Genomic DNA, 12,763 nt, shown 5'->3' with positions numbered 1-12,763 from the left:
GAAATTAGTTCAGTTAAATTAAAGTTCGTTAGCTTGCTAGTTTTATTAATATATTTTGCCGCGGTTTCAAAAAAATAAAAAAATTGTCATTAACTTCTAGAATTAGTGGGATGTTTTGTTTTTTATTTTATTTTATTGTTATAATTCTATTTCTTTTTTCTGTCTTTATCAGTGATGTTTATTTTATAGATGATGTTTACTTATATTCTATTGTATTTTTTTTATGTGATGAAATATGATGTTTAATGATGATGATTCCCCTCTTATCCTTCTTTTTCTACTTTTTAATCTTTACCATGAATATAGGAGTGAATCCAACATTGTTAAATGCGTGGATCATGAAAAAAAAAATGGCCGCTGCGTATGGCAATTTCACATCATAAGTACTTGATCGTATTTATTTCTTTTCTTTTTTTGTATTAGTGGATTTTGTTATGGCAAATAAGGTGAATTGAATTTGAATTATGTGAACAAGATTTCGTACACATTATATGTTACAAATTTTCCACCGTATTTAGGATCTTGATCTTTATGACGTTGTTTGCGAATTACGGTGTTGTTAATGATGTTTTATTAATTATTGGTATTAAAAAAGAACCAATTTGGGAAAGAATTCGACTTTGTAAGCTTCTTGCATTGCAGGTAGAAGAATGTTATGAATTTGCGAAAACATTAATTGGGTAATATATGGATTGATTCTTATCATTTGTTGGTTTCTTCGAAGGTTTGGTAGACAAATTTCGATCCCAGGTAAACTTGATAAAAAGAATCAACCTGAAAGTCTCTAATCATAATACTAATGATAGGGGGCTCCTTGATCTTATGCAAGTGTGATTCATGGAGAACAGGAGAAGTTAACAAATCGATAGGTATGGGCTCTAAGGTTGTTGTAAACCGAGATGAGATTCGGTTTGTGTGGGGGACTTTTTTTACCTAAACAACACTTGAGAATGAATAGACACTTAAAAGAGGTTACCAGCATTGTGTACCATTTATTCCATATGTCGCGATGGATATTTTATAGATACAAATGTTAAATATGTTAGAGGATTGTGGGTGTTGATGCAGTTCCAGTCTCATGGAACTCGTGTATTACTTCAACAATAATTGGGTATTCTTTATTTGGTTTAATTAAATTTAATGGATTGACACATGTAAATTTCAGTCAATTTATAGTTTTACCTATCACTACAAGAAATGTGAGTATTAGTGGCGACAAGTGTCGCCATTGAAGAGTATCATCGTCGCCGCTAAAGGTATTTACGGCGGCAAGTCGTCGTTATTGTGACGCCGCTTTGCTTCATCGTTGTTTCTCCGTTGGTCGCCGCAAATACAACGTGTCGCTGCTAATAACATGTCGCCGCTAATACGATGTCGCCACTAATACATTTGTGTCACCATTAAAGGCGTTGCCGTTAAAACATTTTTCGTTTTTTTATTTTAAATGTGACATTAAAATTTTAAAAATTGCTATAACATACATACAAACCGGTACAAAAACTTAATTTTACTGAAATATTAGTTCATACACAAACGATCCGAATATTCATCCAAACAAAATACATTATATCCAAAATATTAACTCAAACAAAACATTTCATAAAATCCTAACAAATAGCTATTCATCCACATTACTCCCATCATTTCCTTTGTTATCGTTTCGTGGCGGCAATGAGCAAAACCAGTCTTCCAGTGTCGCAGAACAGGGAAGGTTCTTTAGTATTGTTTATAGCATTACCAACTAAAAAAAAAGCGAAATATATTACCAAAATATAATAATAGCATTGTACTTTCCAAAAATTACCAAATTAAAAAATACCGACATATCAAACTATAACCAACATATCATTATAGCATTCTACTTTCCAAATACACTTAAACATACATCAACCATAATATATACATTATAGCATTGTACGTTCCAAGATATTACCAATCTACAAAATACCAAAATATCAAACTATAACCAAACTACATCATACACAATATTGCATATACATTATAACATTGTATTTATTTTTTTTCATTTTTCCATTATAGCATTGTATTTTCTAAAAAATTACCAAACTACATGATACAAAATATACCATATACATTATAACATTGTACTCTTTTTTTCATTTTTCCATAATAGCATTGTACTTTCCAAAAATTACCAAAATACAAACTATCAACATATCAAACCATAACCAACATATCATTATAGCATTTTACTTTCCATTATAACATTGTACTATATACTAAACAGACAATTACCGACATATCATTATACCATTATACTTTTCAACTTAAACTAACAATTATATGTGACTGTGGTGGTGGTTGTGTCATCGGTTATTCCTGATCGTACATAGACACAACTGTAGGAGGTTTACACCCAATGCCTCTAATATGTCCGCGTCGAACACCTAATATTCTTTCAAAACAATTTTTTATTTCAGTTGGTGTTAGACCGCTTGCTTCAGAAGAAGATTGTGTTTGTTGATTGATCTCTTGGACTAAAGCCAATTGTATTTTCAAAAAATGATAAACAACATAAAAATTAGATTAATAAATATCCTTTGACGATAAAAACACTTATATGAAAATACAAATTAACCACTTATGTATTGTTGCTCGACTGCAGGACTACTAAATACCCTTTGGTGATTGGTATTAGCCTTACGAAATGCTTCGACTCGAGATATATCCTATTTAACATTAAAAATTAGATTAATTATACTTTGAATGCATAGTTAAATATATCATAACTTACTTCTTTAAAACAGGCATTGCTATAAGATGTCGACCCCCCTCTGTTTACAAATTGTTGTTTTGCACAGACTTCTTTGTTTGACACCGAACGCCTTAAACATTCAGGCGATTGAAAATGTTCGATTGCCTTCGCCCAATTTTCACGTGGCATACCATCAGGGGGTTGTTTAATGTCATTGGGATATCAGCAAGGCCCTTATATTTGTAAAATAAGCATAGGCTTTACTTTTCCTCCCTTTGTAAAATTTTGCAAGACTCGCATCAATGCTCTGCAACAACTAAGCACGCTCGGGATCCAAGTTAACCTTATCCAAATCAAACTTGTTCTACAAATAAAAAAAAAGTTAGTTAATTAAATACCAATCACAACTAAACTTAAAATATTAACAAAGTTACCTTTAAATGCACAACTGTTGCATTCCTTAATGCGGGGGAAACATTGTCCATACCACTCTCCGCCATCAGCTGCAGAAGGAACTCCCGCAAAATTCCTCTAACTAGCTCACGAATACAATTACATATCACTAAAACTATATAATTTTTCGAATGAGAGATCTCACACTACAACGGTTGGACTCAAACAAGAGTAGTGCAATAGAGTTAAAACCTAACCCTCTAAAATTATTTAGTTCCCATAATATGTAACTTAGCATATTCGTTTACTAGTTAAATGAAGCTAGTTAGGACTCCTAAAAGCACAAAGCAAGCAGCATTCGAGCATCAATAATTCAAAACCAAGCATAACCTAAACAGGACATCTTATCACCGACTAATCAGCACTAGCATGCAGATCTACAAGCTCATACAACATGCATACAAAGGCATCTCTCCTAGCATTCTATCATGCAAATATTGACCAGATCCTTAGCCCTAACTTGCATGCGGTTCACAAAGTCACAAATCAAAGCATAACAATGAATATGTATGGGTATTTCAGCAAACATACTTGACCTCGGGTGATTGCATGCACCACACCCCGTCTTATTTTGGAAAAATCGATTTTTCTTAAAATATATTTCTTTTGAGAAAATTTACCAAATCCTCGGTTTGAGTTCAGACGCACCCAAGAGTGTGCCCAAATCCCTCAAACCAAGTCTCTGATACCAACTTGTAACATCCCAAAAACACGGTCCAAAATTTTTATTTATAAATTAGGTAAAACACTATTCCAAACATTTCCATACATCCTGAATAAACTAAGTGTATCAAACATCAAAAAAATTAGAGTTAAATCTCTAGTGTGTAATCCATATGGTATGTGTGATGCAGTCAACCCATGCTTTTCCCTTTGGAACTGGAAGTACCTGAAACATAAACTGAAAACCGTAAGCACAAAGCTTAGTGAGTTTCCCAAAATACCACATACCATACATATAGCAAATAACAGGCCCCGCCCAATGAGTACAACGGGACTCACCCAATAAGTATAGCAGGCCCCACCCTAACACGTATAACGGGTCCCACCCTAACTCGCATAACAGGCGCCGCCCACATACAGTTCATACCAAATAATAACATGCAAGATAATCATCGGGCCCCGACCAGAAAGCATACAAGCACATACACATACTAATGCCACACAAACAATAAATATTCTAACATATCAAATCCTGGGCTGGCATTGGTGCCTTCGACCCACTATACATGGTGAGGATACTCACCTCAAATGTTGAATCTCATTGAAAATACCTAGGTGCTGTCTTGATGACCCCTCGAGCTATCAATACAAAATAACACCCAATTAATACTTGGGTTCTACACCATATTCAATAATCTATATTCGGGGTAAAATCACCATTCTACCCATGGTCTAGCTTAACCAAAAACTAAGAACCAAATCCACAATCTAAAAAGGCCCAAAACCAAATAATCCTTCATGGCCCATTTATGGCCGAATTTTCCTAATTGGGCCCAACCCCAACATGGGCTTTACCCTAAGCCCAATGAATTTTTCGACGAACAAGATAATTGTTTCCAGAAGGCCCAATAAGAGCTTACAAACCCAAGCCCACCAGGAGGTTTGTGACATCCCCATTTTCACAGCTAGACAAGACCGATTTTGTTTATGCTTTATAAAAATCAGAGTACCTCTTTTAATAAAAATGTTGCGAAATTTGTTCCCAGTAAAATATGATAAATACGTTATCAAAGCATTTTCGAAGAAAAGTATTTTTTTATTCATTTTAAAACATTTTGGATGTCATCGTCAATACAGAAACATAAGCATAAATAGAAGTTACATTCATTATCACTAGTGATTTATATCTCCTTAATCTCTCAGTGTAATGTGACTTCATATCAACACCTATGATATAAATAAGCTGACTGGGTCAGGTTGGGAAAACTGGTGAGTACATAGGGTTTTCAACCCACAATAATATTATTATTATGTTTAAACAATCAAACAATCAATCCAATTACCCATCCACATTAACTTCTTTACTCTTAAGGATCTATCCTAAGAGTCATCTATCCTGCAGTCGTTTATTCCGAGGTCCCTTACTTCTAAGGTTATAGGACTGACACTAAATCCATAGCTGCCAATGCTCGTTCGTAAAGCACTAATTCCATAGCTGCTATAGTTTATTCATCGGGTACTAAATCCATAGCTACCTTAAATCAATGTTATATAATATCATTCATATTAGGTTTAGAAATCACTCACATGTTTAGCGATGCCCTAGTGGCTCACTTATATGGTTCGTTGGGCATGGAATGAGTTTTATATGTTTATCTTGGCGTAAATTCGATTAAGGATCTAGTGAGTTTTTGTCGGTCGACACCTATAAAGTGTACGATCGTAGCCTGTAGTGATAATCATAGTCTCTTTGAGGGAGAGCGGGGTTTTGTGTATAGATCTATACGGGGATGACACCCCACACCTGAGCTGTTTGCTACAGTTAGACCACATCGGTCTAGGGTGACTATAACCTTATTTTATTTTTCAGTCGGCGTTCACTAACGCCAATCCTCGTCCTATCTCGTGCATCAAGGCACAGACGTGCCTGCACAAGAAGAACTACGCTTTCCTCGCTCACGTTGTAGACGAGTCCAAGGAAGAAGTAAGCATACAAGGTATTCCAGTAGCATGCAATTTTCCGGATGTATTTCCTGAAGAACTCCTGGGAATACCCCAGAGAGACATGTCGAATTTCGAATCGACCTCATACCGGGAACTACATCAATTGCCAATTCACCCTATAGGTTAGCTCCCGCCGAAATTCATAATCTATCTAGTCAAATTAAGAGAATGATTGAGCAAGGGATTCATCAGACCAAGCTTCTCACCCTAGGGAGCTCTGGTCTTGTTCGTCAAAAAGACGGATCCTTCAGAATGTGCAGCGATTTTAGGGAATTGAATAAGCTCACTATCAAAAACCGATACCCAATTCCTCGGATTGATGACCTATTTGGCCAGCTCCAAGGAGCTAGTTATTTCTCTAAAATAGATCTTAGAACCGGTTATTATCAACTTCGAGTCCAAGAAGAGGACATTCCAAAAAATGCCTTTCGAAGTCGATACGGCCAATTCAAATTCGTTGTGATACCCTTCGGTCTATCGAATACCCTTACGGTATTCATGGACCCTACGAACCGAGTTTTCCCAACCATTCCTAGTCAGCCTTTTCATTATTTTCTTCCATAACATACTCTTCTGCTCACGAAGCAAGAAAAAAACACTGTCAACATCTACGATCGACCTTGAAAGCATCAAAGCCGGAGAATATCACGGAGGGAGCACTGCATGGATGGATAAAACTCTCTAAGTCATGCTCCGAGTAGGGCTGGCAATTCTCGACACGACCCTTGACACGACCCAAGACACGACACGAAATAAATGGGTTTGGGTTAAGTTTTTCAACCCGCCAACTTGTCAACCCGTTTATTCAACGGGTCATATATGGGTTTCTCAAAAAATAAACGATTTGACCCGCCAACCCGTTTATATTTTTAATTAAAAAGATATATATTTTTTATTTTTAAGTGTATTTATGTATCAAGTATTAATATTTAATAAGTATTATCTATGTTTGAATTAACTTTTTATTTGAACATGTTTCTAGGAATGTTTTTGATTTTCATTTGGATCTTTAAGACTTAAGTAGTTAACTGTCTAAAATTTGGATATATTTGCATCAACCATCAAAAAATTATTTATTTTAATTGTCAATTTTATTTATGGAATCAGACCCACGAACCCGCCAACCTGTGATCCCATATAAATAAACGGGTTGGTGGGTCATATATGGGTTTATGTTCCAAACCCGCTAACCCGTGACCTGTATATTTAAATGGGTCGTGTTTGGGTTGGCATATTTTGACTCGCCAACCCGAACACAACACGATTTCCAGGCCTAGCTCCGAGCTTGGGTGTTTGAATTCATCGAGTCATGGGATACCCGGTTGCCCTTGATTGAATTCTCATACAATAACAGCTATCGCACGAGCATCAAGGTGGCTCCTTTCGAGGATCTTTATGGTCGTAAAAGTAGATTACTCGCCAGTACTCTCACGGGACCAGAAAACCATTCGCGAAACGATAGAGAAGATAATCCAAATCAGAACTCGACTTTAAGCATCACGAGACAAACAGAAGAGTTATGCTGACAAATGACGAAAACCTTTGGAATTCCGAGTCGTAGGTTGGGTACTATTGAAAGTCTTTCCCTAGAAAGGAATGATTTGCTTTAGGAAAAGGGAAAACTGAACCCGCAATAAATAGGACCATTCAAGATTCTTGTCTGGATTGGTCCAATGGCTTATAGGCTACAGCTGCTTCTAGAGCTCGGCAACTTACACCCCGTGTTCCACGTTTCAAATTTGAAAAAGTGCTTATCCGATGAAACTCTCGTCATACCATTAAAAGAAATCGAAATCAACTATAATCTCCTATTCCTCGAAGAACTAGTCGAGATAATGGATAGGGAAGTGAAGCGTACGAAGTAGAGTCGCACTCCGATTGTGAAGATTCGATGGAACGCTAAGCGCGGATCGGAATTCACATGGGAATTCAAGGACAAGATGAAGCAGAAGTGCCCTCACCTATTCTCACGTTTGTGAACCTATCTTTCAAAAGAATTTCGGGATGAAATTCCCTCTAACAGGGGGATGATGTCACAACTAGTATTTTTGCTAGGAAATTCTACTCTCATGAAATCATTCACCTAGTGTAATAACTTGTACTCTAAGAGAATATCATATTCTATGCTCATTCAAATACATCTCATGTGTTCAACTAAGGGATGAAAACCCTAAGAATCCCGGTTTAAGTCCATTATAGACTAGGATTTCCTTATTGGGCCTAATGGACCAATAAGCATTCAATTCGACTAACATGGGCTTAGAACCCTTATATGGGCTCTAAATGAACCCATATACATAAAACTTAACATTTTGGGCCATAATGAGCCTAAAATCGATTAGTTTACCCTAATGGGCCTTATTGGACCATAAAAACTCCAATTAACCCTAATGGACCTAAAACCCATCCCTTTATCTTAGGTTGGGCCGTAAGTACTTCCAAGGGCCTAATGGGCCGAAAACCTTCTCTATGGACTTCATAATTTGAACCAAAGAAGGAATTGGGCCAAACTAATTCATCCTCCTTCCTCCTATTCTTCTTTTACGGGCAACACCGGGTTGTCCGGGGACATTCTATTTACATTCTCTTCAATCACTTTTGACATTCTATTAAACAATAACACACATGCATTAATACAATATCAAGCATAAACATACCAAACTATTTTAAGAAAATACAGGATTTTTTGGTGATTACAAAGTTAAACAAATCATTTTCTCAAATATACTTATGAACTCACCAACTTTATATATGTTGACATTTTCAAAATAACTTGTAATATCAGGCACTCGTTAAGCAGAAGAATCGACAAGAATAGGGGATTTTGTTTTGTGTACTGTTAAACATCATACATCGAATGTTTTGGTCATGTTATTTAAAAGATTGTACTTGATGTAAACAATGGCAGTTGTATTATATTATGCATGGTAATGATGATGTTAGGTTTCATTTATATTCAATGTAAAGATATTTCAAGATGAAGTCACGCACAGCCCCCGGACGTTTCCGCCGTCTGGTTCGGGGGTGTAACATATATTAGCATGTTTAATCCTTGAATAACTTGGTAATTCTAAATGTCCACATCCGTTCATAGTTGTGGGAGCATCTATGAGGTAAGATTAATATGAGTGGCTTGGTTGATTCTCATGGAGATGAGAATAGAAAGAGTTGCTACCAACTTTATAGATACTTGATTAAGAGAATAAGTATTGAACTTGACTCGCATCAAACTTACCTTATGGATGGTAGTCATGAGTGATTTTTTGATCAAGTTAGTATATTTGTATTTAAAGAGATACGATACATATTTAAGACTTGAAGTGTAGGAATTGTTGTTCTATGACCTGGTTGAATGTTGTTCCGAAAAAGGCAGTCATAAGGGCCATCGTTGGGTATAACATGAACTACATGATGGGCATATATAGCCAAGATGGGATTTGTCCCTCTTATTCGTTGAGAGTTAGATATTTAAGGCCTTACTAAAAGTCGAACACTACATGAGATTGATCGCGATCTATCGTAACAATTGTATCTTAGAGCTCCTGAAATTGGTTGTTGATAAGATGGCGCCCTTCATATGTTGTTAGGGGCAGTAGCCCATTTTTAGATGTCAGCTATTGTCTATGCCAGTCTGTAAGAATCTTCTGCAAGTACGTGATTGTTGGATCTATATGTTCAAGAATCATTATTGAGTGATATTGTTAATAACATATGATCATATAGGGTCACGCCCTTATCAATTTCGCACATTTTGTATATTTATTATTAATATGATTATTAATAAATAATATCAATTCTTGTATTTAATTAGGGAATAATTATTTTTCTGTGAAAATAATAAATAAACAGAGTATAAGTAGTTATTATATCATATGTTTTCATTTAATAAGTTATGTTCAAAGTTTTGGACACTTTGGTTACCATGAACTTACTAGTTATTTGGTATTTTATATAAAGAAACTAGCTTGTTTATTTTGTCTCTTTTGGAGACCATAAGCCAAAAATGTAAGAGGCATGGAAGTTGCTTTTCAACCTCCATATCTTGTCTCTCATGCTTATAATCTAGAGTATTACTTTACATTATAATATAGGCTTGATCCTTACCTTACATGGATATATAATATAGATTCTTTGCATGATTTTTGGCTAGTTCTTTGACCCTCTTTTCCTTAAGAAAAGTCGTGACTTTTCTTCCTCTACTTTACTCTCTCTCTTTTGAAGTTTGTTGTTAAGATTTGGAGCTTCCTTTAGTGCTTATTTTCTTAAGTGTTTAAAAGGCTTAAAGAACAAAGTATTACAATAAGAAACTACCATCTCAAGTGTCTTATTCTTGACGGTGGATACTTGTAGAGAAAATCATACTCTTTGATTTTTCTCTCTTCATCAACACCCTAAAACCAAGTGGGTTCAAAGACTTCAAAGGTTGACTTTCTAAAACATTCAATGATTGTTTTTAATATCATTCTAAGCTCTATAAATGGATCCTAGATGGTTTGTTTTTGTTATAAACTTAAAATAAACTTGTTATTTTTAAAAGCTTCCATTGCGGTTTTTACGAAAAACACACTTATATTTTGTATCAAAATCCATCATGAACGTGAAAGAAGATCAAAGAATTATTTGGGCTTGCTGATTGATTTCGAGCGAGAGCACAAGCTATATATGATTTAGAGAAGGTGAATTGAGCTAAAATTAAAGAAATCTTACAGTGCGATGGACTACGAGCTGATTGGATTCATTTTGGGCTACTTGGCAAAGGCATTGAAAATCCAAATCACAAAACAACCCAAATCAAGACACACCCGCATAGTCTACCTATGCACCAACATGTGGGCCGCACAAAGCTTTGTAGGCACAAATCCGAAAATCTTTCTTTTGTGTTGTACGAGGAAGGTTGGTGTGCCAATTTTCTCAAACTCTTGGACATCCGATTTTGAAGCAATATCGTGGTAGATTTTGAAGTTCTCGAATCCTTGAAACCTTGAAGAAAACATGATCTTTTATCTTAAAAATCATGCTAAATGTTTGGTACATTTTACTTTTATTTTAGTTTCTTGAGTTTAGCCATGCTAGGCTAAACTAATCTTGCTTGACTTTCGTGAAATTGCTTGAATGTTTGGTCGAAAATTGAAAAACTCCATGAACTTGTATTTGAATCTTTATGAAAGTGTTTTACATATTAACTTCTTATTTCTAATTATAATCAATGATATGGTACTTTCTCCAGCATAAACCCAGGATTTGATTAACGACATTGAAACGTGATTTCGGAAACAAAAACATATAGTTCATATAACAAAAAAATTAGCAAGGGAATATGAGAGAAAGAGCAAATATGAAGTTAAGCAAACAAAGCAGATACAAAAATTACGAACACAAAAAGATGAATCCCAAGAAGAGCCCGGCCATCTAAAAGAAGCTAAAGATTAAAATTTAGGGGGTGTTTGGCTTAGATTTTCAAAGCCAAAAAGTCATTTTTGGAAAAGTTACAAAATGTCAGGATTTCCTGACTTTTCCAAAGAGTTCCTTTTCCTTATGTAAAATCTTCAAAAATAGCTTTTAAAACTAGTTTTGTCAAACATCTTTTGCTTTTTTTTCTTTTCCAAAAAGGATTTTTGGATGTGAAAAGCTAAGTCAAAAACCCCCTTAACAACCGGCGGTACATGTTTCAAGGAAGCTAAACAAGTCAAACAATAAAAAGAGGCACATAAGATGTTAACAAACAACAAAGATGACGGATGGAAGTTATAATTGCACACACAAAGATTGATTAATTACATGAATGACAAATGCCTAAAACAATGAATGATGGGGGAAGGAGTTGGCCTTCAATTTGTTGTAATTGCAGTATTTACTACTTATTTCCCTTTTCTATACCCTTCTTGATCATTTATTTCTCTCTCTCTCTCTCTCTCTCTCTCTCTCTCTCTCTCTCTCTCTCTCTCTCTCTCTCTCTCCACCCCCCCCCCCCCCCCCCCCCCCCAACCCCCGAGTTCTTATAAATGGCCTTACATCCGCTAAACTACCAGACCACCTCACTTCTGGTGCTGCTCTTCTTGATCACCACCCTAATCTCTCTCCTCTTTCTCTCTTGTGCTTGACAAGAAAAAAGCTATCAGCTTTAAGGTGAACACATGTAATATGATCATGGGTTGTCATGATGGCGGTGTTTAGTGATCAAAGGTTTGACCTTTTAATATCTTTTTTCTTTGATTTTCAGGGAATTGACTTCCATCTTCTTGAGGATCAAGAGCGGTTGAAAGTTAGCCAGGAAAGATGAGCAGAAGAACTGATGGAGGAAACGAACTGAAGCTTGACTTGAAACTCAACTTATCCCCACAGAGAACTCAATGGCCGGTGACGGAATCACCCAATCGGTCGTCACCGATCACTGTATCTCCGACGAACTCATGTGTGTCATTGGAGCTTGCTCAAGATGAGATGGAGCTTCGGTACTCAAGCAGCCCGGAGACAACGTCCATGATGCTGGCCGGATGTCCTCGCTGTCTGATGTACGTTATGCTTGCTCAGGATTTCCCGAAGTGCCCTAAATGCAAGAGCACAGTTCTGCTTGATGTTGTTCTTGACAAACCGATCAAAAAATGAGAAATTAGTTCAGTTAAATTTAATGTCATTAGCTTGCTAGTTTTATCTATATATTTTGCCGCCTTTTGAAATTAACGTCTAGAATTAGTGGGAAGCTTTTGTTTTTTATTTTATTTTTATAATTCTATTTCTTTTTCCTGTTTTTATCGGTGATGTTTACTTATACTCTATTGTATTTTTTTTCTGTGATGAAATATAATATAATGTTTAATGAAGATTCCCCTTTTATCCTTCTTTTTCTACTTGTTAATCTTTTGCATGAACATAGGTGTGAATCCAAAACTGTTAAATGCGTGGATTATGAAAAAAAAAAAAAAAAAA

General features: G+C 35.7%; 1 protein-coding gene across 1 annotated transcript; it reads left to right on the top strand.

The window, feature by feature from the left end:
- Window positions 1-12,112: 12,112 nt before the first annotated feature.
- LOC111883251 (protein GL2-INTERACTING REPRESSOR 1) lies at window positions 12,113-12,442 on the top strand. The gene has a single exon (XM_023879587.1). It carries the CDS (start codon window positions 12,113-12,115, stop codon window positions 12,440-12,442), a length of 330 nt encoding a protein of 109 aa, XP_023735355.1.
- Window positions 12,443-12,763: the final 321 nt, after the last annotated feature.

The sequence above is a fragment of the Lactuca sativa genome, chromosome 6 (genome assembly GCF_002870075.4).
Source record: "Lactuca sativa cultivar Salinas chromosome 6, Lsat_Salinas_v11, whole genome shotgun sequence".
NCBI classification, from domain to species: Eukaryota; Viridiplantae; Streptophyta; class Magnoliopsida; order Asterales; family Asteraceae; genus Lactuca; species Lactuca sativa.
Note: the sequence above shows the minus strand (reverse complement) of the source record. Positions and strands in the feature narration are given on the sequence as shown.

Bases quoted from the DNA above. Each gene is read 5' to 3' on its own strand.
- LOC111883251 (XM_023879587.1), top strand. From the start codon at position 12,113: ATGAGCAGAAGAACTGATGGAGGAAACGAACTGAAGCTTGACTTGAAA.